This window comes from Delphinapterus leucas, chromosome 7, assembly GCF_059928025.1.
Source record: "Delphinapterus leucas isolate spDelLeu-1000000601 "Yukka" chromosome 7, BTC_Dleu_Yukka2, whole genome shotgun sequence".
Lineage (NCBI taxonomy): Eukaryota > Metazoa > Chordata > Mammalia > Artiodactyla > Monodontidae > Delphinapterus > Delphinapterus leucas.
This window is the reverse complement of record NC_143135.1, coordinates 55,596,717-55,622,668: the sequence shown is the minus strand read 5'-3', so window position 1 is coordinate 55,622,668 and position 25,952 is coordinate 55,596,717. Positions and strand designations below refer to the sequence as shown.

General features: G+C 37.5%; 1 protein-coding gene across 4 annotated transcripts in view; it reads left to right on the top strand.

Annotated features, from left to right (window-relative positions):
* Positions 1-25,952, top strand: part of NARS2 (asparaginyl-tRNA synthetase 2, mitochondrial) — a 150,423-nt gene that overhangs the window by 106,379 nt on the left and 18,092 nt on the right. For 2 of the 4 annotated variants that reach the window (XR_016393857.1, XM_022593918.2), the window contains exons 10-13: positions 6,274-6,340; positions 7,784-7,921; positions 22,365-22,462; positions 24,979-25,005. Coding sequence is in view for 3 of the 4 variants with exons in the window: in XM_022593918.2 (XP_022449626.1) it covers positions 6,274-6,340; positions 7,784-7,921; positions 22,365-22,462; positions 24,979-25,005 (330 nt within the window). In the remaining variant the exon portion in view is untranslated. The remainder of the gene's footprint in view (positions 1-6,273; positions 6,341-7,783; positions 7,922-22,364; positions 22,463-24,978; positions 25,006-25,952) is intronic. The other 2 variants (XM_089915355.1, XM_089915354.1) reach the window with 2 other exon arrangements.

Below are 25,952 nucleotides of genomic sequence, written 5' to 3'. Positions count from 1 at the left end.
TGTTTTTTTAGCCACTATTTTAAAACCTAAAGATCTGTGTTTTAAATATAGCACATACATTATTGCTTCATTTCCACTATAATCCTGTTCAAGTAGAACTTGTTATTGGACTGGTGGTTTATTCAACCAACCATATTAATCAGATAGGCTATTCTTTTCACAGTTTATTATGAAACACATACTTGATATGGAAAAAACAACAAGCAACTTCTCATATGCAGTACAAATAATTCATATAAGACTTAGTATTCAGGGTATTTACAATGTGTAGAGGAAGTAAGTTTGATAATCTGAAGAAAAGAAAATTGTCTCTGAACATAAGTTAGTATCATTTTTCCCTTGCTATCTTAAGTTTAGGAAGTTTTTCTTCTAAGAGAATAAAGAATTCAACCTGTCCTTGAGAAGGGGAATAAGAAAAACTTGGCAGACTTAGCTGAGAATATCAGGTATCAGCCTAGACCTTCAGGCTACCAGTTAAAAATGATGAGTCGTTGAGCCTGACCCAATAACAAGGCAGCAGCTGTGGGATCAGAAAAGGAGGAAATAGGAGCCCCGTGATAGAGAATCGAAGGGCAATGAAGTACAAGTGAAGGCTTTTGAAACTTTTCCTTTCACTTAAGTGTATATTGAATGTTTACTATGTGCCAGGCATTGTCCTAAAATCTAAAAACTGTTTAAAAACAGTGGACAAAGCAGATAAAATTCCATGCCTTCACTGAGCTTATATTTCTGGTGGAGGTAATAATAGCCAAGAGACAAATAAGTGAAACGTATAGTCTGTGAAAATGAGTAATACTTATGGGGAAAAAAACCAGAGAAGAGAAAGAAGATAAGCCAAAGGAAGAATGAGGAGGTAGAAATTTTAGGTAGCACGGCAGGGAAGATCTCACTGAGATGATTTTTGAGTAAAGATCTCAAGAAAGTAAAGTAAGAGAACTAGTTATATGGGTAAGTGGGAAAAGAATATTCCAGGCAGAGGGAATAACAAGTACAAAGACCCTGAGGTTGGAGCATGCCTGACATGTTCAAGTAACAGTGAAGAGTGAGTAAGGGAAGAGGGTACGAAGATAAAGTAAGAAAGGATGAGGGAGGTAGGGAAATCAGGTGGGGCCTTGTAGGGCACTGTGAAGAGTCTGGATTTTTACTTGGGTGAGGTGGGAAAGCTATTGAAGGGCACTGTGCAGAGATCTGACAAGATCTCAATTGGATTTAATAGGATCGCTCTGGCTATCTGTTGAGAATTGGCTGTAGTAGGACAAGAGTGAGAGCAGCAAAGCAAGGAGGAGATTGTTACAGTCACCTAGGCGCAAGTAGATGGTGGTTTGAACCTTGTATAAGTCAGGGTTCTCCAGAGAAACAAGACCAACACGATGTGTGTATATAAAGATTTATTTTAAGGAATTAGCTCACACAATTGTAGAGGCTGGGCAAGTTAAAAATCTGTTGGAGTGGTCCAGCAGGCTGGAGACTCAGGGAGGAGCCAAGTCAAAGGCAGTCTGCTGGCAGATTCCTTCTTTCTTGGAGGAGGCCAGTCTTTGTTCTAGCAAGGCCTTCAACTGGTTGGATGTTGTTATGGAGGGTAATCTTCTTTACTCAGGATCCACTGATTTAAATGTTAACCTCATCCAAAAAAACACCATCTCAGAAATATCCTGAATGTTTGACCAAATATCTGAGTACTGTAGCCCAGCCAACTTTATACATAAAATTAACCGTCACAGACCAGGATGGTAACAATGGAGGTAGGTGAAATTGTCCTATTCTGGATATATTTTAAAGATACAGCAAACAGGATTTACTGAGAGTGAAAAAGAGAGAGAAGGAGAGTTAAGAGTGACTTCAAGCCTTTTGACTTACACAGCTATAGAAGTGGAGTTGCTATTAACAGAGATGGGGGAAGCCGTAGAGTAGTGGGGGGTGGAGAGAGAGGGGCGATGTCAGGCTCATCATCATGAGGTGTCATGTTAAGACTGAGATACTTTTCAGACATCCAGTTAGACGTTGGGTAGGCAGTTTGAGTGTATGGGCCTGGAGTCTACAGGAGAGTTATGGACATAAGCATATTGATAAAAGTTGTAATTAAGTAGGTAAGGGAAGAAGTAAATTAGGCATCCCAAGGAATCTGTACTGGTAACAGAAAACTAGGGATATCTTAAGAGAAGTTATCCAGCTTCTGTCTAATAAGATCTAAGATTGGGGAAAAATATCCACCATTTATTGAATATTTACTATGTGCCAGACAGCGATAAACTTTAAATACATTGTATTTCATTGTATCTTCACAACAACTCTGTGAGTAGTTATTGTTGCCCTTCTGTAGATGAAGCATCAACTCAAAAGATATTAGGCGAGTAAAAGATGAAGTGGGGATTCAAACTCATGGTCATCTGATTTCAAAGCTCATGCTTTCAACCAGTGTACTTCATATATCTGAAAGGGCACTGGAATTAATGCTAGAGTAGTTGTAGCTCCCCCACTACCTTTATGACCCTTACATATCATCTAACTGTTGTGCTTCAGAATCCATGTCTGTAAAATACTCAGGATGTGAACATGGGCTGTGCCATATCAGTCATTGCTATCACCATCATCCATTCCACACAGCACGAAATCATAGTTGTAGATTAAATTTATATGTGTGATGTTTTTTTTTTTTTGGTGTCGTCACCTCCGCATGGTCAGAGGCTTGTTTGTTTTACTTATGCACTGAGTATAGTGAACTGTGTTTCAGAGGACCTGGATTCTAGTCCTGCCTCTACCACTTATTAGCCATTAATGAGTGAATTCATATTTTTCAACAAATATTTATTGACTACCTTCTATGAGTTAGGCACTGTGCTAGTCATTGAGGATTCAGTAGTGAAAATAGGCATGGATTAGTCCTTTTATGGAGTTTAGCATCTAGAGAAAAAGATGAATAGTTAAATATTTGCATGAATAATTATTTAATTACAACTACGAATTTGACTAATAGTAAATCTTTAACCTTTCTGAGCTTCAGTTTTCTCATCTATGAAGTGATAACTTGTCTGTCTTATTTTGTTGAAATGTTCAAATGCTGCTTAAGCAATATGTCAAAGACTAGATAACATGAAAACCCTCCTGCTATAAAACATCTAAAAATGCTAGTTAAAATATTATTAAATCCTTTTAAATGCATTGTTGAGTTCACTAGAATATATGAGAAGTTCCAGGAGCTAGAAACAGAGGGAACTGAACACCAGAGGGTGTACGTAAATTACATGATGCTGAGGATTCTCAGGGTGGAGGGTACCAGACATGGAGGGGGTTTGTAGACTTTGAAACCAGAGATTTTAAAAGCCATGAGAGAAGATGAGAGTAGACCTAAGCATGATGAATTAGAATCAAGATGCACCCCGAAATACACATGCATACATGTCCACACCCACACGCAAGATACCATATGACTTGTATTCTTTTGAATAGATTTCAGTGTTCTTGAGTACTTGTTATAATTGTTTTATATGAAAGTATATTATTTAAAGGACTTGTGTAGTCTTTGAATTTAGCCTTTATTAAGCAGAAATAGAACACACTTATTTTACATTTCCTTTATAGTATTAAGGCTTTAAAAATATAGAGTACTTACCTTTTTATTTGCTCGGCATTTATTTGTGTGAATTTGAGGCAAAGAATGCTAATAATAATCTCTGTAACTTAGCAGTTGTACTCCAACAGTTTCAGAACAATTTTCTTCATTCAACAACAGAAAATTTGAAATATGAAGGTAGTTTGATATTGTATCACACAATATCACAATGTCTTCTTCTTTCCTCAAAGCACTTTGGAAATAGTTTCTGGGAAGGAGAAGAAATATTATTCCCTGTACATACCAAGAAAAGTTAGTAGAGAGTTGATGAAGGCCATTAAGGATATCCAGTGTCAGGACTGTAATTTGAACTTGAAAGTTCTGCCTCAGCTTAAGGTATGGGAGGAGTGTGGGGCAGAACATCTAGAATAACAAGAGATATTTAGACATGAGAGTCCTTTTTTTCTTAATAATGTAACTAACATATCAATGGCACAAAATTCTAGTGCTTCCCATTTTGACTGCTCTTATATTTCTCAGTATAATGAGTAGATCATATCAAGTAATTGATAGAATAGAACAATAGAATTTCTAAGCAGACAAGAGCTTAATATAGCCCAGTCTCCTTATTTTATAAGTACAAATACTTAATTTTTTAATGTTTGTATTTTTAGAGTTTTGTATAAAATACAAAAATTTATAAAATGCTTTCATTGAGGTGAAATGATTTACATAGTTACTAAGTGGTAGAGTCAAAGGCAGAACCCAGAGCCCATTATCTTTTATTTTGATAGAACATATGAAACTCCAAGTGGTTTAGGCATTATCTCAGCAGTTAAGAGCTTAGACTCTGGAGTCAGCACATCAAGGTTTACTTCTTACTTACATGAGTGATTTTTGGCAAGTTATTGATCCTCTCTAAGCTTCAGTTTCCCTTCTGTAAAATGCTCATTTAAAAATTATTACTACTATCAACACCAACACCATTCTTACCTTAGAAATTATCTGTTATTTAATACTAGATTTTAGTTTGAATAGAATTTCCATCTTCTAAAAAACCTATCACTCAAAATATAGCTTTGGGGGCTTTATTTGTACTCTATGACACAACTCTTTCCAGTTAGTTATTATAGATATGAACTTCATTTTTGCTTCAGAGAATAAGTTTGTTAGGTTATTTTTTAACTCAGAGTCCTTCAGAAAGTTTGTAGATTTTTGTTTTTAGTCATGCAGAATACTGTTGCAGAGAACATAGAGAAACTGACATTTTCATATACTATTGGTGGGCATAAATTGGAAAAACCCTGTAAAAGGGGAACAATATCTTTGGTGGTGTCTTTCAAAATTATGAAAACTGCAAATGCAAATACTCTTGAATCCAACAATTCCATTTTTTCCATGTGCAAAATCAGTATGAGCATAAATTAGGTATATGTAGTCATGATTTATAATAGCAGAAGATTGGAAACAGCTGAAATATCCATCGATAGATGACTGGTTAAACTAATTAGGATACATCCACAAAGTGGAATGTTATGTAATAGCTCAAAAAGTGAAGATCTTCATATACTGGTATGTAAAGATCTGCAAGGTATATTATTGAGTAAGAAAAGTGTAAAAGAGTGTGTATGATATGTATGCTATGGCTGCCATCTATAAAAAAGGGGAGATTGAGTATTAATATTTGCTTATAGATGCACAAAACCCTCTGGAAGGATACACAAGAAACCAATAACAGTAATTGTGTGTGAGGAGAGGAACTAGGTAGCTATGGGACAGGGATGGAAGAAAGATGTATACTCTTTTATTCCCCTTGATTTTTTTTTTTAAAACTATGTGCATATATCACCTATCCAAACTGTTAAAACAAATTCTTGGTTTGGCTTGCGTTAGGCATGATGGTCTCTTACTGAGGTAACCAAAAATGATATTTTTCCTAAACAGTCGTACAATACTAGGATATATTTAAAAAGCCTTACGATGGCCTGAAAGAGTTCATAGGATCTGACCTCTGACTACCTTTCCAATCTAATTTTCTGGCATTCTTGAATTGGCCTGAATTGGCCTTGAATTGACCATCTTATCTAAAATAGCACCCCTCAAATACCTTCTTTCTTTTTATCTTGCCTTGTTTTTCTTCATAGCACCAATAGCTCCCTGGTTTATTTCTGTTTATTTGTTTATCTTTCTTATCCCCATTGTGCGTGTACATACACACACACACACATAGCCACACACATACACAGACACACACACACACGGATAGCGACTCCATAAAGGCAGGGGATCTTTGTTTTTATTTACTGTATCTCCAGTGCCTAGAATGATACCTAGCACATAGTAAGTGCTAGGTATATGTTGGATGAATGAATGACAGCTTTAGGGAGAGAGTTTTGCTCTTTTAGCCTCAGTATTTCACACCTTTTAGGGCATTAGCATAACATGAATTCAGAGAAAATCTTTACTCGCTTAAGTGACTAGCTTCTCTCTGTACACTGCAAGTGGATCAGGAGTGGGATTATTGAATGGCCATTTCTCTTCATGCTGATCAGACTTTCATAGGTCAACCTTAATTCCTGATTACTCAATAATCATTTTTACAATCATTTGATACTCAGATATGATCTCAAAGACTGTATGAGAATAGGTCTTTCACAGTTTTCAGATGCACTAGTTAACAACAGCCATTAACCTTTCTCTGCTTTTACCCTGTTTCTCTCCAGCATTTCTTATACTGAGGCGGTGGAGATCTTAAAGCAGGCATCCCAGAACTTCACCTTCACTCCAGAGGTAGTATTTATATATATATGTATGTATGTATGAAAATATGTTTCTCATAGTATCTGATTTCATTAAGAATCCTTTAAAATAACCTTATTTCTCTTACTAGCAGTGTGTATGTAGTATTTGCATATCTGTACATTGGCTTTTTTTGATGTTTGCCTAACCTCATTGAAATATTTAGAATGAAAAATAATTTTGAAGTAGAATCATATCATTTGGAATAGCAGTGACAAAAGGGTTATAAAGAAGTTTCCCAAGTTTAGGAAGATGAAATTCCTTAGAAAGAATGGTAATCGTAGAATATCAGTGTAGAAATCAACTAGTTCAGTGTTTCCCAAAGTATGTTCTGAATGATGTTAACAGTTGACAGACAGAAGAGGTTATGTGATCAAGTAAGTTTAGGCAACACATTAAACACGTTTCTTTTTCCGTTGAACTTTATAGAGGCTTCTGATTTGTGATCCACTTTGAAAAACACTGAGCTTTGTGTGTTTTTGTTTTTTCCCAGGACTCCTTTATTTTATGGGTAAGGTTATAGGTCTGGAAAAGCCACATGATTTATCAGTGGACATGCACATAATGCACATAATTCCTATGCCAGTGCTTCTTTCCTATAATTAAGATATTGCCAGACAAGTGGGAATAGTAAGATAATGTTAAGAATCTAATACCTTTGTCTTCAAACTATTCCTTACACCAGTTCCATTCCCAGTTAAGTCAGATGCTCTCTTTAAGTTACGAGTGCCCTGTGCTTGTTATATTTATAATCAACTGACTTCTTTGTATAATTTTTTGTTTAATGTTTGTCTCCCATCCTGGAAGCTTCATGAACTCAGGGATTTTGTTTTTCTTACCAGTTTCCAGTACCTAGCATGGTACTTGGGGTTTAATAGGCACATTAGTATTTGCTGAATAAATAGATTAACAGTGTTATTAAATATTCAACAGAGAGCATCTGATATATTAGTTGACTCTTTTATCAAAAAAAAAAAAGGCACTGGGAGAAGCCATCTAGCCAGAGATAGACTCAATATTAGGAATATTATCTTTCATCATTTAATTTCCTGAAACTTAGGGACAGTAACTGTAGAAGAAGCTCTTGGCAATATTAATAAAAATTATGATTCTGAATCAGCTTTTATACACCATGGAAAGCATACTGTGTTTTACTACAGATGCTATTTATCTGCTAAATGCTGCTCCCTGAGATGGGGCACAGAAAGCGTAGTGTTTACTAGTTTCAGCTTTCATCATTCCAGGCCTTTGGATTCTCTTGTTAACACATCTCTCTCTAGTTTATTTGTCTGTGTAACCTCAGCAGACAGCTCCACACATCCCTGATCCTCAGGGAGAAGAAGCCCTTGGCACTGATACAGGTTATTTTTAGGTCCTGCATTATATCTTTCAGCTCTGTCTTCTCCTTTGGTAATTTCTTTTTTCTCATTACAGTGGGGTGCTGATCTACACACTGAACATGAAAAGTACCTGGTGAAGCACTGTGGCGACATACCAGTCTTTGTCATTAATTATCCATTAGCACTCAAGCCCTTCTACATGAGGGATAATGAAGACAGCCCTCAGCACACAGTAAGAAAAGACATTAAATAAATTGGGGTTAGTCATCTCAGAGCCTGCAGTTTTTCCCTTGATTTAATTTCATTTATCCTTTGGTATATTTTCTGAAATTATATCATTCACTCTTTATATCTCTTAAAATGATAACATTTCTCAAAGGCACCTCTAAAAATGGGTTCCCAAAGAAGATCCCAATGTTCTATAAGCATACTCCCTCATTTCTATCGTAGGGTGTCCTCAGTTAAGCAGATGCAAATGGAAGTGTGTTTTGTTTTGTTTTTTTAAATTACTGAGAGCCCTAGAGCGCTGTAGAGCAATGTGCCCGGTCTCCTAGCAAATACTGATTAGGAGACTGCAGTGTGGGGGAGATGTTGGGCAAGAGATAACAGTAGTGGCATGATCGGGCAAAGGAAGAGCTAGCTTGGAACAGCAGGCAGCCTAGAGTACTTTGGCTATCAAATAGAAGTAGTGAGGGGAAGGCTATGGAGGGATCGAAGAGGTCTGGGCGGATTCTCCACTTGGTCAGCCCTCTTCCAACCGTCTCTTCTCTCTCTGCCTGTCTTGTCTCTTGTCTGTCTGTCTGTCTGTCTGCTCTCTTTAGCCTTTCTTGTCCTCTGTTCTTTCTTTACCCCTCAACTACAGTTGGTTTTTATTCTTCTTGTTTCCTTTTTCCTTTTTCTTTTTTGTCTCTTCTCTCCTTCACAAAATTGACAGTAATACAGAATAAGAATATATTTGACTCTTTAAATATGTATTGGAGAGTTATATATTTAATATCATTAATTGTAAAAGTCTGTGAGACAAATATATTATCTTTATCTCAAAAAAGGTCCCAAACCTAAACTTTGCCATCTTGTATTTTTCACTTGCATCTAGATAAACACCAGTAAGAAAATGTAGATCAGGACCTACCAGTAAATTAAATGACCTCGTCTTAGTATATAAGGTTATCTCTTTGAATGTACTTCCTGTCTTCTCTCAGATTACAGTGTTACCAAAGCAATATTAGGAGACTTCCCTGGTGGTCCAGTCATTTAGACTCCACGCTTCCACTGCAGGGAGCCACGGGTTCAACCACAGGTCAGGAAACTAAGATCCCACATGCCACATGGCATGGCCGAAAAACAACAACAACAACAATATTAGCCTCCAGTTAGTATGAGGTAAACACTTTCATCTCATCTCTAAGTCGCAAAACAGCCTTAACAAGAAACTCATTGTTTCTCCCATTTTACATATAGAAAACTGGGGTGCAAAGAGACCAATTACATTTCCCAAGGCTACATGGGTGGTAAGTGACAGAGCTCGTATTCAAACCTGATTCCCTCTGGCTCTGAAGCCTGTGTTCTCTTCCACTCTATCACTCTGCCTCAAAATCACAGATATAAAATTACAGTTTAGCCACCGATTTTACGCATCCCCACTTTTCACACCAGCATTATCCAAAACCAATGAGCAACACAATTGATTTATGATTCTTACTTCCTCTTTTCCCTACCAACCCTCTGGTATAATCGATTATGAGAAATGAATAGGCCCACAGGTTAGCAGCAAAAAAATGAGAGTGACTAGGGCATAGATTATCCAATCTTAGATAATTCAATATTGAGCCTACACCACAAAACAGAGGCCTGTGTCTGTATCTCTTGGCTTTTGTATCACTCCACCCTATCCCACTTCCACCTCCCTTCCCCAGTACACACACATCATGTATTCTTCTCATAATTTCCCGAAGTAGAACACTTTTCAGTCATTCAGTTTTGCACTTCTTAAAAATACTCTGGGGCTTCCCTGGTGGCGCAGTGGTTGAGAGTCCACCTGCCGATGCAGGGGTCACGGGTTCATGCCCCGGCCCAGGAAGATCCCACATGCCGCGGAGCGGCTAGGCCTGCACGTCCGGAGCCTGTGCTCCGCAACGGGAGAGGCCACAACAGTGAGAGGCCTGCGTACTGCAAAAAAAAAAAAAAAAAAAACTAACTATGCTTAAAGCAGTTCTAAGAGGGAAGTTTGTAGCAATACAATCCTACCTTAAGAAACAAGAAACATCTCAAATCAACAACCTAACCTTACACCTAAAGAAGTTAGAGAAAGAAGAACAAACAAAACCCCAAAGTTAGCAGAAAGAAAGAAATCATAAAGATCAGATCAGAAATAAATGAAAAAGAAATGAAGGAAACGATAGCAAAGATCAATAAAACTAAAAGCTGATTCTTTGAGAAGATAAACAAAATTGATAAACCATTATCCAGACTCACCAAGAAAAAAAGGGAGAAGACTCAAATCAATAGAATTAGAAATGAAAAAGGAGAAGTAACAACTGACACTGCAGGAATACAAACGATCATGAGAGATTACTACAAGCAAGTATATGCCAATAAAATGGACAACCTGGAAGAACTGGACAAATTCTAAGAAACACACAACGTTCTGAGACTGAACCAGGAAGAAATAGAAAATATGAACAGACCAATCACAAGCACTGAAATTGAAACTGATTAAAAATCTTCCAATAAACAAAAGTCCAGGACCAGATGTCTTCACAGGCGAATTCTATCAAACATTTAGAGAAGAGCTAACACCTAACCTTCTCAAACTCTTCCAAAATATAGCAGAGGGAGGAACACTCCCAAACTCATTCTACAAGGCCACTATCACCCTGATACCAAAACCAGACAAAGATGTCACAAAGAAAGAAAACGACAGGCCAATATCACTGATGAACATAGATGCAAAAATTCTCAACAAAATACTAGCAAACAGAATCCAACAGCGCATTAAAAGGATCATACACCATGATCAAGTGGGGTTTAACCCAGGAATGCAAGGATTCTTCAATATACGCAAATCAATGTGATACACCATATTAACAAATTGAAGGAGAAAAACCATATGATCATCTCAATAGATGCAGAGAAAGCTTTTGACAAAATTCAACACCCATTTATGATAAAAACTCTCCAGAAAGTAGGCATAGAGGGAACTTTCCTCAACATAATAAAGACCATATATGACAAACCCACAGCCAACATCGTCCCCAGTGGTGAAAAACTGAAAGCATTTCCACTAAGATCAGGAGCAAGACAAGGTTGCCCACTCTCACCACTCTTACTCAACCTAGTTTTGGAAGTTTTAGCCACAACAATCAGAGAAGAAAAAGAAATAAAAGGAATACAAATCAGAAAAGAAGAAGTAAAGCTGTCACTGTTTGCAGATGACATGATACTATACATAGAGAATCCTAAAGATGCTACCAGAAAACTACTAGAGCTAATCAATGAATTTGGTAAAGTAGCAGGATACAAAATTAATGCACAGAAATCTCTGGCATTCCTATACACTAATGATGAAAAATCTGAAAGTGAAATCAAGAAAACACTCCCATTTACCATTGCAACAAAAAGAATAAAATATCTAGGAATAAACCTACCTAAGGAGACTAAAGACCTGTATGCAGAAAATTACAAGACACTGATGAAAGAAATTAAAGATGATACAAATAGATGGAGAGATATACCAAGTTCTGGGATTGGAAGAATCAACAGTGTGAAAGTGACCCTACTACCCAAAGCAATCTACAGATTCAGTGCAATCCCTATCAAACTACCACTGGCATTTTTCACAAAACTAGAACCAAAAATTTCACAATTTGTATGGAAACACAAAAGATCCCGAATAGCCAAGGCAATCTTGAGAAAGAAACACAGAGCTGGAGGAATCAGGCTCCCTGACTTCAGACTATACTACAAAGCTACAGTAATGAAGACAGTATGGTACTGGCACAGAAACAGACATATAGATTAATGGAACAAGATAGAAGGCCCAGAGATAAACCCACGCACATATGGTCACCTTATCTTTGATAAAGGAGGCAAGAATATACAATGGAGAAAAGACAGCCTCCTCGTTAAGTGTTGCTGGGAAAACTGGACAGCTACATGTAAAAGAATGAAATTAGAACACTGCCTAACACCATACACAAAAGTAAACTCAAAATGGATTAAAGACCTAAATGTAAGGCCAGACACTATCAAACCATCAGAGGAAAACATAGGCAGAACACTCTGACATAAATCACAGCAAGATCCTTTTTGACCCACCTCCTAGAGAAATGGAAATAAAAACAAAAATAAACAAATGGGACTTAATGAAACTTAAAAACTTTTGCACAGCAAAGGAAACCATAAACAAGACAAAAAGACAACCTTCAGAATGGGAGAAATTATTTGCAGATGAAGCACCTGATAAAGGATTAATCTACAAAATTTACAAGCAGCTTATGCAGCTCAATATCAAAAAAATAAACAACCCAATCCAAAAGTGGGCAGAAGACCTAAACAAACATTTCTCCAAAGAAGACATACAGATTGCCAACAAACACATGAAAGGATGCTCAACATCACTAGTAATTAGAGAAATGCAAATCAAAACTACAATGAGGTAACACCTCACACTGGTCGGCATGGCCATCATCAAAAAATCTAGAAACAATGAATGCTGGAGAGGGTGGTGGAGAAAAGGGAACCCTCTTGCACTGTTGGTGGGAATGTAAATTGATACAGTCACTATGGAGAATAGTATGGCGGTTCCTTAAAAAACTAAAAACAGAACTACCATACGACCCAGCAATCCCAATACTGGGTATACACCCTGAGAAAACCATAATTCAAAAAGATTCATGTACCACAATGTTCATTGCAGCTCTGTTTACAATAGCCAGGACATGGAAGCAACCTAAGTGTCCATCGACAGATGAATGGGTAAAGAAGATGTGGCACATATATACAATGGAATATTACTCAGCCATAAAAAGAAACGAAATTGAGTTATTTGTAGTGAGGTGGAAGGACCTAGAGTCTGTCATACAGAGTGAAGTAAGTCAGAAAGAGAAAAACAAATCCTGTATGCTAACACATATATATGGAATCTAAAAAAAAAAGAAAAAAATGGTCATGAAGAACCTAGGCGCAAGACAGGAATAAAGACGCAGACCTACTAGAGAATGGACTTAAGGACACGGGGAGGGGGAAGGGTAAACTGGGACAAAGTGAGAGAGTGGCATGGACATATATACACTACCAAATGTAAATTAGATAGCTAGTGGGAAGCAGCCACATGCACAGGGAGATCAGCTCGGTGCTTTCTGACCACTTAGAGGGGTGGGATAGGGAGGGTGGGAGGGATGGAGACGCAAGAGGGAAGAGATATGGGAACATATGTATATGTATAACTGGTTCACTTTGTTATAAAGCAGAAAGTAACACACCATTGTAAAGCAGTTATACTCCATTAAAGATGTTAAAAAAAAAATGGTTAAGGCTTTCCTTCTCTGTGAAGACTTCCCTAAGTTACCCAGTCTCCTTGAGCCTTCCTTTATTCTAGATTTCTGTAGTATTTAAAGAATTAGTAAAACTGATTGCATTGATCTATTTTTTGTAGTCTCTGTATAAGTTTTGCTTTCTCACATGAGGTTCTTTTTCAGGATGGTGAATGTTTTATAACCACCACAGTATATGCCACTCATTCCTCATCCCTCTAATGTGACTTCTATTCAGACAACTAATCATTCCCTCTCATCATACCACTGAAGCTCTGTAATAATTGTTATGTTATTAAGCCCAGCAGACTTTTTTTTTTTAAAAAAGTCTGTCTTTTACTTCACCTCTCAGCCTTATTCATCACTATTTGTGACTTTGTTATTCTTAACACTTCCTCCTTCTTTGGCTTTTGTGACAGCATTCTCCCAGTTTTCTTCCCTTCTCAGTGGGTTATTCTTTCTCAGTCTCCTATACAGGTTCATCCTCTTCTACTAATCCACTAGATGTTGGAATTCCTCAAGCCTCCATCCTAGGTCTTCTTTTCTCTCCCCAAATGATTTCATCAGTACCCACAGCTTACTGTATATTTTCACACAATCAGAAATTTATGTTTCGAATCCAGACTTTTCCTCTGAGCTCTGGACTCATCTTATTGCTATTTACATATTGTAAAACCATCTCACACTTAACATACCCAAAACTGAACCCATGATTTCACTTCTTTTCCCCTTCTTCCACCACATTTGATTTTCTTTGAATATTCTGTGCTCATCTAATTGTGCAAGCCAGATTCCTGAGTCATCTTTGAAATCTTCCTCTCTCTCACTTCCCATACTGAAACTAAGTTCTGTCATTTTTATACTTGTAAATAAATCTCCAATCCATCTACTTCTCTTTATTTCCACTTTTGCCTTTCTGCATTAACATACCATTATCTCTTGCCCAGACTACTTCAGTAGCCTCCTGCCTGGTCTTCCTGTATCCATTCTTTCTTCCTCTGAGTCCGTTCTCCCCATTTCAGCATGAGCTTTTAGAAAAGGTAAATCTGATCATGTTCTCTCCCTTCTAAAAACCGTTCAGTGGCCTCCCATTACTCTTAGAATAAAAATCAAGATCCTTTATTTGGCCTACAAGCCCCAGTGTAGTCTGGCTGCTCCCGTCTCGTGTCTTCAGATAGGCAGGACTTTCCCTCGTCACAGGATCTTTGCACATAGTCTTCCCTCAATCTAGGACAGTCTTTTTCACCTAATTTTACTTACTCTTCGGATCTCTTCTCAGTAATCATTTCCCCAGAGAAACCTTCCTTGATCCTCCAGACTGAGTCAGAGACCTGTTAGACAGTACAGTGGTACCATGTTGAATTTCAGACCCAGAACTACTAACTTTTAATCCATCATAATCCTTAACACAGTTGTAATTTTACAGTTATTTGCATGACTGTTTAATTAGTGACTCTTTTCTCTATGCCAAAGGACTTGAGGACCTTTTTTTCACTTATCAGTGTATCCTAGTGCCTAGCATAATGCCTGGGACATAGCAGGCACCTGATATCTATTTGGTGATGTGTAGGTGGGTGGATGAATGGATGGATGAATCAAGCCCAACACAGTTTTAGACCCATAGTGGAGAAGTAGTGAGAAAGTGACATGATTTACTAAGGAAGTTCCTGGGAAGCTAAAGAGCAGGTTTTACTCAAATTTTTTTGAGTGATGGCAATGTGGCATATAGGAAAGTCCAGGAGCTTTAGAATCAGGCACTCTTGGTTTCAGGTCTCAGGTCTTTGTGTTATAAACTATGTGATCTTAGATAAACCACCTAATTTCTTTGAGTCTTATTTTCCCATCTGTAAAAATAAGATGATAATATTTTCCAGGATTATGGGGATTGAATTAACCCATAGTTAATAATATATGAAAAGTACACAGCCTAGTGTTTGAGGTGGTAGGTAGTCAATAAGTGTGAAGTCCCCTTTCCTTCTAAATTTTGATAAAATCTTTATTGTGTTACAGCCCAGTAACATTAAAATATGTGTGTGTTGCGGTGGGGGATGCCACATCATAACGTGCCATTATATAAGATTCCTTAAAAGGCAGTTCTCTCGTAGACCGCAGTCACAGATAGTACCTTTAGAAGTACCGGGAGGCCTTCATTATGACGAGTCTCTCTATCTTTTTTTAAATTTATTTATTTAATTTATTTATTTATTTTTGGCTGTGTTGGGTCTTTGTTGCTGCACGCGGGCTTCCTCTAGTTGCAGCGAGCGGGGGCTACTCTTTGTTGCAGTGCACGGGCTTCTCATTGCAGTGGCTTCTCTTGTTGCGGAGCATGGGCTCTAGGCGCACAGGCTTCAGTCGTTGTGGCACACAGGCTCAGTAGTTGTGGCTCACGGTCTCTAGAGCACAGGCTCAGTAGTTGTGGTGCACGGACTTAGTTGCCCTGTGGCATGTGGGATCTTCCCAGCCCAGGGCTCGAACCCGTGTCCCCTGCATTGGCAGGTGGATTCTTAACCACTGCACCACCAGGGAAGTCCCAAGTCTCTCTAATAATGTGGTCTCACAGCCTGAAACCTGAAGGCATTATAATAAACTTTAGTGTACTTTTGTAATTTATGCAGTGCTAAAGCTTATAGCTTCTCAGAGCTAATTTATTAAAATATAATTTACTTAATTTACAACATTGATTCATAAGCAGCCTAGATTTCTTTTCAACCAACCTATATTAATATAAAGTGTCTGCTTCCATCCCTACTTTATTTTTTCCAGTGGCGAATGAACAGGCTTTGGGTCAGCTAACTAAATTCTGTGTTTCTTTTAGTAGGGGTGCAATAATGGGTTATGAGTAGGGTTGCAAGAGTTTCTGCAAAGGGTGCAATTCAATCTAAAAAAATTAAAACAGGTGTGTTTCACAGTTGCCTTCTTTAGAAAATCAAGAGAGAAGTATAGGAGAATGTGTAACCTATGCTTGTAACATTTGGCCAGAGGTAATGAATAGTAATATGGTATATTTTTACAGGTATAGTTTCTTTTTCTTTCTTTCTTTCCCTCACCCCCTCCAAAAAATAATAATAATAATAATGGTATGGAGCATGTAATGGTGAAAAGTACACTGGGCTAAGAAGTTACTAGTGCCGGGTTTGAAAGCCACCTCTCTCACTAGTTATGTTTATGGCCTTAGGCAAGTTTCTCCAATCTCTGAGCCTCAATTTCTCCCTCCATAAAATCAGAGAATTGGATTAAGTGACCTACAGTGTACTAACCAGCTCTAAAATTCTCTGATCTCAGGTAGCTTAAGTCTTTGCTCATTTGGATATATAAGAATAACTTGTAAATTATCAAACATATTTGATCATTTGAAGGGGACAGATCATGGGCCTAAATAAAATGAATCTAAGCAAACATGCAAAATGCTATATGCCCCTGAATTTGGGTCCTGCATAAGTCCTCCAAAGGCAGGTGGCAAATATTCATTTAGGGTATTGGCTTCACAGAGAAGCCATGTGTGATTATGAAAAGTGACTGCCCAACAGTCCCTGATAGGATGCCAAGATCACCGGGTAATGTTCTAATTTTTTAAATTTTATCAGTATTACTTAGTAAATCATAAAAATTAAAGCATTAGTGGGCGCTCAGTAAAGTACATATTGCGAAGTCAACTTGGAAGGAAGAGTACTCAACCAAGGGGTATCCAATGAATTTCCCTGAGCTTGGGGCTAATTAACCGACCTGCATCAAAATAACTTGAGCCTCAAACCAACAGAAATAGTGATGAAGGGAATTTCCAATTTTGCCCATATCTAGGACTAATGACTATCCTGGGAATGTATGTCGAAGTAGAAAGTATGCATTTCAGTCCATCTAAAATGCTCCCAGACGAGCCATTTTACTATCCAAAGGCCATTTTCATTCCTTGTTACATGTAGCCCATCTGCATCTTCACACTGTCACATCTGGAAGGCTCTCTTTCCTAGCTGCACCTCATTGCTTTTAGGGGCTAGATACTATCTGTATCAGCAGTTAGAGCAAAAGCTCATAGAGGCTTAAACCACAAATTTATTTCCTGTGATTTGTGAAACAGTCTTCTTCCTTTGATAATAGTACATAATATTACTCCATTGTTGGTAGCACCTGTGAGAAACTGAATAGGGAGGTGTTCGGTTTCTGTTTTTCATCAATATTTAAAAATAGGTAGCAGAAGATGGGACATTAAACTTTTTTCCCCTCTCTTTGAAGTTAGCATAGAAGAGGTTATATATTAAATATTAAAGGCCTTGTTCCTATCTAGCCTGTTCATTTTTTAATTCAAGGGCTGAGTTTTCTTTTCAGTACACTATTGGAATCAAAGAGTAGGAGTCAAAAGGGAGCGTCATAAATAGAGACCAGGGCTGTTCAGCTTAAATACCAACACACACTATTTCTAGACAGCATGCTGCTATAGCTGTGTGACTTAAGCAAAATCAAAACTCATACACAGTGGAGGAAGATGTGCCAGACAGCATTCTGGCCTAGAAGATGTGCCCAAAGTGGAATAAGTTTTAAGACTAAAGAAGTTAGTGAAGGGTGTAGTAAAAATATTTGTAGCTTAAAAAAAAAAAAAAAAAAATATATATATATATATATATATATATATATATATATATATATATATAATTTGTAGCCTTCATTGAGAACTGTGTAGGAGAGTGAGAGGACAGCAGAACTAAAGTCCTTCTATTTATTTCAAGTCTCCCAAAGATGCACAGGAACACAGTGGAGATTTTAAGTGAAATTTGGTCAGCTTTGAATTAAGAGGACATTTCCCTGTGCGGCCTGTGGATTCTCACTTCCTCATCAAGGGCAGGATTGCTCAGCCCCTGGCTCTTTAAGCTAGCTTTAGACTCCTGTAAACCACAGTCCTGCCAGCCCATCTTGGCAAACTAATCACCTGCTAATGATCTGGGCAACTTGCTTGTTTTCAGCCTTTTGCACTCTAACTGCCTTACCACCCGTCACTTGGCAAACACAAAACCAAGTTTTTCTCATTACTTCTCAAGAAATGTGTGTGAGTCGCTCCACATTTTGTACTTTGTTCACCCCTATGTCGTGATTTGTATTATATCTGTATGTGCCTTTTACCTCCCCTAGAGCCCTGGAGAAACAGGCAGTTTCTGTAGTAATTAGCCCAGTAGTTACCAGGTGGAGACACAGATAGAAGAATCCTATCTGGAATCTCAGCCTTAACTAAGAAGTGTGGAAATTGAGGGGATTGTTATAGTGATCTTTAGGGAATGCAGTCTTTTTTTATATCATATCAGAAGAAAGTGCCACTCTGTGTCTACTGATGTAAATGTCATTATTTATATTTGAGGAATACTTTACTATACTATAGGTTCTCAGAAAGTGTGCAGAACCTCTAGGTAGATTGGAAGATCTCATTATAAAAGGAAAGCAGGACGTAAACATAAAAGGAAAGCAGGACGTAAACAGATCTGATATTGTTGAAGGGAAACCTAAAGTAACAGAAAAGAGAAGAAGATTATATGTAGGAAGAGAGGAGAAGAAGGCCTTTGTGGGCCTTTCTTCACCAAGAGATAAATCTATCCTTCATAAAAAAGAAATAGTAACCTGTAGTCATGGAACATTGATGAGGCATTAAGTGGAATGCCTTACTTAAAAGGTACACAGCTCCTAAGAGGGGAAGCAACTTTACTCTCCATGTCAAGAAAACATACAGGAAATTCTCCTGCCTGAGAGTGTGAATTTTCAGACCATCCAGACAAAGAAAGGACATAGATGAGGATGTCTTCCTTCTGCATGTCACAAAATTAGTAGTGATGTGGGGCTTGATCTTCTAAACTTTTTATTCAACTAAAATAGACTATTTGGTAAGTTCTTTCCTACTGATAAGTTCCTTTCCCAGAGTACAGAGGAAGGAAATAGGGGAACTGCTATTCTGACCTGAATTCTAATTAACAATGAGAAATTGGTTGGGAAAGTGGAAGTGGAAGAGCCCAAGTGGGTGGGGGGAAAAGCTACCTGGTAAATTGTTTTATTATACATAAATGGTTGCCGCTCCGCCCTCGGGAGGTGGGGGCAGGGGTATTTACTTCCCTGCCCCATTGACATGAGCTTCGTGACTTGCATGTGGCTTACATTGGCCAAGAATTGGGAGCAAACATGACCTACATACATTACTTCTGGACAAATGCTTTTACTACATTCTCATCGTGCTCTTTTTTCCCATCGGCCACAAGATCAGCAATACCTCAGAAAGAAGCCTTTTTTATCGTTTCAAGCCAGGATGGACATGCAGCATAAGTTTTAAAAATCCAATTCATTGATGTAAAGCAGTGTTTCTCAATCGGGTTATTTTGTTCCCCCTTACCCCCACCCAGGAGACATTCAGCAATGTCTGGAGACTTTTTTGGTTGTCATAACTAGGGGAGTATAACTGTTGGGAGATAGAGGGAAATCAAATATTAATACAAAGGAGGTTTGTAATCAAAGATAAATATGAGTCTTACACTCCTCTAAAAATAGCATTAAAAAAACCTAAGGTCCAAAGTTGACATAATTTAGACCTGCAAAAAATGCTAAGATCCAAAAAGGGTTTTTGCTTGTTTTAGCTGTGTTAGCAGCAGGACCAAGCAAGAAATGGATCTCTTGTTTGATGCATCAAGGCTTGCTTCACTTCCTCATCACTGGCCACCAGCCTCTGCTGGACTGCCTACTTCTTATTTTTCCTTAATAGCTGATTCCTCAGCATTTTGTTTTCTTTTGAGGCAGTGGACTTTTTTAGTTCTGGCTCTTAAAGCTTTGCATGTACTTGCAGTACCTGAATCAATCTCTGTACACCTTTGTACCTTGGAGTTGCCCTTACTTCAAAAACGTTGAAATGATAGATTTTGAATATACCTGTCCTTTCTGACAGAGCTACACAAGGATGGAATGCTATATTTCAGGGGTCTTGGTTCCCTTAAATAGTTTTGTTAAGTTTATTAATATTAATATAGTACATTAAATGTTAGTAAACAATTAGTGTAATTATATTAAATATTTGCTTAAATATTTTCAAGCAAAGGCCAGAGAGCCACTTGGCTGTCTGTTCTCTTCCAACCCTGATTGCCTGTAACTCCAAATTTAAAACTCTGGATTGACGTTAAGAACAAATTTTTCATCATGTGTCTCTTAGCTCCTAGCATATTTTAGCCAGGTCTAAAAGCAGTATACTAGTAAATAATGATACCTGTCCTTCTGTGGCCATAAAAACTCCCTTGATCTTCTCCTTTCTCTGAGAAAAGAAGGGGTAACTGCAGGGTCCTGATTGGAGTCCAGCTCTATTAATTGTATAGCCTATGAGAATTTGCTCTTCACATTAGTAAAGCTCTCTTGTTTACCTAGCCAAAGCTGTGTGTTTCATTACCTACTATCCTGTCTGAGTCACCAAATCCACATTCTAAAATACTTGCCTGTTCATTTTAGGTCTTCCAGGTTCATAGAAGAATTACTAAAATGTAGTCAACCAGCAGTGGTAGTGTGAAAAAGGCATGTTTGTACGCTTACTCCTCACGAGCTTATTGAGTGGTAGGAGATTCTGTAAAAGTAGAAACCACTAGTAAATTTCCATTTGCTCTCACTTTGATTCAGCTGATGGATGAAAATCATGTCTCGTGTTCTCTCTTTATGATAGTACTGAGGATTATGTAGCATTTGGTACACATTCTTAAATTATTACATTCTTTATTAATCTTAATTATTTATAAACTAGATATCAGTCAAAAATTCTGAAATCAGGAAACAGGAGAATGGCTTAATAGTAAAGTAAGGCAGAGTTTAAGAAAAGAGTTCATAGTATAACGTGACATTTAAAGCTTAAGTGTTTTATGTGTTATTAAATGTGTTTTATGGGTTCCTAATTTTTCATTTGTAAAATAAATCTTTCTGAGTTTTGTGCCTTCAGATTCTTGGCCCTAAAAATGTCTGCCTGGTCCCCCTTTGTTCCCCCCACCCCAAGAAAAGAATTGCTAAGTCACAAAATAATATAGACAGCAAATAAACATTCTCAAAAAGTAAATATTACTAGTAAGTGAAGAGATACAAATTAAAACATCAAGCTACCATTTTCCCCTATCAAAAAATTTTTGTTGTTTTATTATGAAAGTGTAACACACCTCTATTGCAGAAAATAAAATACAAATAACATCCTGTGCGTTGATCTTTTTTTTTTTGCATCTCTGATGATTTTGTTAGAACTAGTTCCTAGAACTCCTGTTGCTGAGTCGAAGCATATTGCGTTTTTAAGGCTTTGATTATCTTTTGCCAAGTTGCTCACCAGAAAGGTTGTATCAGATGTACGAGAGTATTGGTCTATGCATTCTCTAATCCATATTGTTTATGTTGTTTATCTTCACCATTTTGATAACTCCGAAGTGGTATCTCTTTGTTTAAATTTGATTAATGATCAGAACATATTTTACATGTCCTAACATACTCCAAATTAAAGAAAAACTTCAATGCCACATTATTTATAAGAGAAAAGACAGACACACTGTCACACACACACACACCTTAAATGTTCAACAAAAGGAAAGAAGTTAAATAAACTATTAAATAAACTATGATACTTCTAAACAATAAACTGTGAAGCTGTTAAAACATTAAGTATGCAAAGTATTTTTACTGACATAGGAAGAATATTTATTGAATAATATTGGCTAAGACAATTAGAATGGTAAATTTTATATGTAATTTGATCTCTGCTGTACTCTTTAAACATATAAGAAGAAAAACCTGAAAGAAAATATGCCAACATGTAATTGCTTCTGCATGCTAGTAGGTGTTTTTTAATATTTCATAATTTTTAATACTTCCCACATTTTTATAATTAACATTTGTCTCACATTTGTGCAGAAAACACATTTTTGTTAAGTATACTGCATAAATGGTGCCAGAGGGGAAACTGTCCACCTGCATTTTGTATTCTAAAGATAATATTAAACATTTGGTATTAAAACAGGGGACATGAACAGGTAACATAAATAAGATTCTGGTAAGCAGTTAAATAGCCAGTTGTCAAAATGTTAAACGTTCCACTTGCTTCAGAAGCTGACAGTTTTTGGAATGCTCTGAAAATGGAATGTTGTTTATGAGTTTTTTCCTTTTTAGGTTGCTGCTGTTGATCTTCTGGTTCCTGGAGTTGGAGAACTCTTTGGGGGAAGCCTCAGAGAAGAACGGTACCATTTCTTAGAACAGCGATTGGCCAGGTATTGGTGAGACGTAGAAGAAACAGAATTCAGAAATTGGGGATGGGGCACTCAAAGGCAGTCATGGCAAACTAACAGAGAATAGCGCATGGGCCGTAGCTCCTGACAGACTTGGATCTCAGATTCTGTGTGACCTTGAGCAAGTTGTTACTTAACTTCTCTGAGCTTCTCTTTCTGAAAGACTAGAACTATTATATGAAACACAATGATTTTTTGCCACTATTTGTATCTATCTCTCCCTATGGAAATAGCTTTTTTAAAAGTTAATGATAGAGCTTCCCTGGTGGCGCAGTGGTTGAGAGTCCGCCTGCCGATGCAGGGGACACGGTGTTCGTGCCCTGGTCCGGGAAGATCCCGCATGCCGCAGAGCAGCTGGGCACGTGAGCCATGGCCAGTGAGCCTGCGTGTCCGGAGCCTGTGCTCTGCAACGGGAGAGGCCACAACAGTGAGAGGCCCGCGTACCGCAAAAAAAAAAAAGTTAATGATAGAGGGCTTTCCCTGGTGGTGCAGTGGTTAAGAATCCGCCTGCCGATGCAGGGGACACAGGTTTGAGCCCTGGTCCGGGAAGATCCCACATGCCACAGAGCAGCTAAGCCCATGTGACACAACTACTGAGCCTGTGCTCTAGAGCCCGTGTGCCACAACTACTGAAGCCCACGCATCTAGAGCCCATGCTCCTCAACAAGAGAAGCCACCACAAAGAGAGAAGCCCGCACACCACAACAAAGAGTAGCCCTTGCTTGCCGCAACTAGAGAAAGCCCATGTGCAGCAACGAAGACCCAACACTGCCAAAAATAAATAAATTAATTAAATAAATTTTTTTTAAAAAGTTAATGATAGAAAAGGAAAATTTTCCCCCTTAAAGTTTGTTCTTCACTTTGTGTGTGTGTGTGTGTTTAACTCTAAATTATGATTGGCAGACTCCTACAGGGCATAAGGACAGTCTCTGAACCAGGGAAAGGATAAAGATGGAGGGAGAAAGAAACTAAAAATATCCACTAAGCTAGAATTTAGAATAAGCAGTTTTCCCTTCCTCAGGTTTTCTACTATGTAAGCATCTTGATTTAGGTATTTGAATAACTTTATTTTAACTCACTGTTTGAGACCTGGGAAATGTATCCATAAACACCAGAAAATGTTTTGGAGATGAGGAGGAGGGAATCATGTTTCTAATCGAACCACCACTCCTGTATATGCATGGTCTGCCAACAACCCACAATGACTTCCTAAACTAACCAAGGTTATAAACCTCTGTTTTCCATGGTTTCCACTTTTACTGTGCCAGACTATTTTAAAAAATGACTTTCCCATGTTGAAGGCTTAATCTTTCTCTCCAGATAATACTAAGTTTCACAGTAACCTGGAAAAGTCATGATTGTTTGACATGTTTATTAAATTAGCCATTTGTTAAGGCCTTCTTTTCCTAATGGAGAAATGCTTAAAAAGTTGTTGATTTTCCAAGATCCGAACCTATGAATCTGTTGAGTAACTTGGTTCTGTAATCCCAGTCATTTGAACGGCTCTGTTAGGTTAGTGTCCAGAAGAAAGGGGATAAATATGTTCTGGGAGGACTCTTTTATCACATAGACTACTAACTCCTTAGTATTACTACAGTGTTAAAAAGTCCTGGAAAAATCGTGGAATTGAAGTGATGGTAAAACTCCTTAGATGGAAAGAATTTGAAGATTTTCTGTTTTTTTTTTAAAGCACAATAAAAATCACACATGGCAAGGAACTTCATCTGTTGAAAGATTAATTGGTCTGTTTTCTTTGCTTGCTTCCTTCCTTCAGGAAACCTTTCCTCATAACATTAAATGTTTACCTAATATCTGATAATACCCAAATTTGTCTTTCCTAATGAAGTGGATATATGTGTTTACCTGTCTCAGAGATCTGTCTGTGACTTCTGTTCATGTTTTTCATATTTTTGTATATTTGAATTTTTCATAATCTTGATCACTTTGAGGTACACAGTGGTCCCAGACACTTGTAAGGGCTGAAACTAAATTTCATGAGTACTAAGAGCTTTAAGTTTTATTAACATTTCTCACATAGGCAAAAACCAATTTGCAGCCATATTATGAAGGCAGCCTCAGAATCTGTATTATTGTTTTAATATTGTGGAAAGAAAATTGTGTCTCTACATCACTTGTCTGTGTGTGCCTTTCAACAACCCTATATAGTAGTAATAGTACTTTTCTATGTCACAGGATGATAAATTTATCTCAAATGAAGCCCTTCTTTTGGGCTCTGGACCATACTTTCCTTCTATAGCATTTATTATTTGATAATACCTTGGACTATTGGTTTTCTTACTATTGGTTATCCTACCTTTCTTACCACCTAATAAAGGCTCGGCTTCTTAACTGCATTGCATGTTATTTAAGAGCACAGGTTTTGGTGTGTACTTCTTTATAAAGAGCACTGTGCACACAACCCAGAATAAATGTTTGGTGATTAGTATATTTATCTTATTGCCATTCTCTGAAATAATTTTGTTGTTTTCCTTTTACAGGTCAGGACTGACAGAAACCTACCAATGGTGAGAATGTGACCCCTGATGACTCTTATTCTAGCTGTGGGTCTGAGTGTTAAATAGTTTTCACTTGTATTTCCAGGGTGCTATAGAAGAGTGTTAAAACAATGAACAGGTTCTCAGATTATTTACTCCCTTTGAGTCTTTGAAAAGTAGTAATAATAATGTCTGTCATTTATTTATTACCTATTGTGTGCCAGATAACTGTGTTAAAATTTTGATGTATATTGTCTCTGTAATCATCACAACACCCTGTTAGTAAGGTACTATTCTTATTCTCTTTTTATTATCCCTCCAGGCCTGAGGCCTAGAGATGTTAACTAACTTAAGCAGGAGCACACAGTTAGAAGCATAGAGCTGGGACTTTGTTCCTTACCATTATGCTTCATTTTCTCTATGTGTGAAATTAGGAGCTTGAGCTAAGTGGTCCCTGAGTTCTCCACCAACTGTAGTAACCTAAGCTGCTTAGGGAAGATCATCTGTCTGCATTCCTAAGTTGTTCTGGTGTTCTTTATGCAGACCCTTTCTTCAAGTACTTTACAGTACGTACAAATTATTTATTTATTTATATTTGTGTAATAAGACTTTCAGGATCTTAGTATAATAATATCAACAAAATTATTAATTCTTTTGCTGTCCTCAGGAGAAGGAAAGGTTAAATTACACACTTGCCTTTTCGTAATGAAGGAGCTAGATTTCAGAGATGCAAAAAAGCCTAAAATTGGGTTCAAGTAATGGCCCTAGATTGCTTCATTATTTATCAGTAATGAACTTTGGCATATTTAATCTCTCTTGAGTCTTGGTTTTCTTGGCCATAAAATGGAATGATAATATCTACTTCACAGGGTTATTGTTAGGATGAAAGGAAACAATACAGGTTAAGTATCTATACAGAGTAGAAGCTTAGTTAAGTTTCCGTCCCCCTTTCCTTCTTTTGTTCTGAGTCTTGCTAT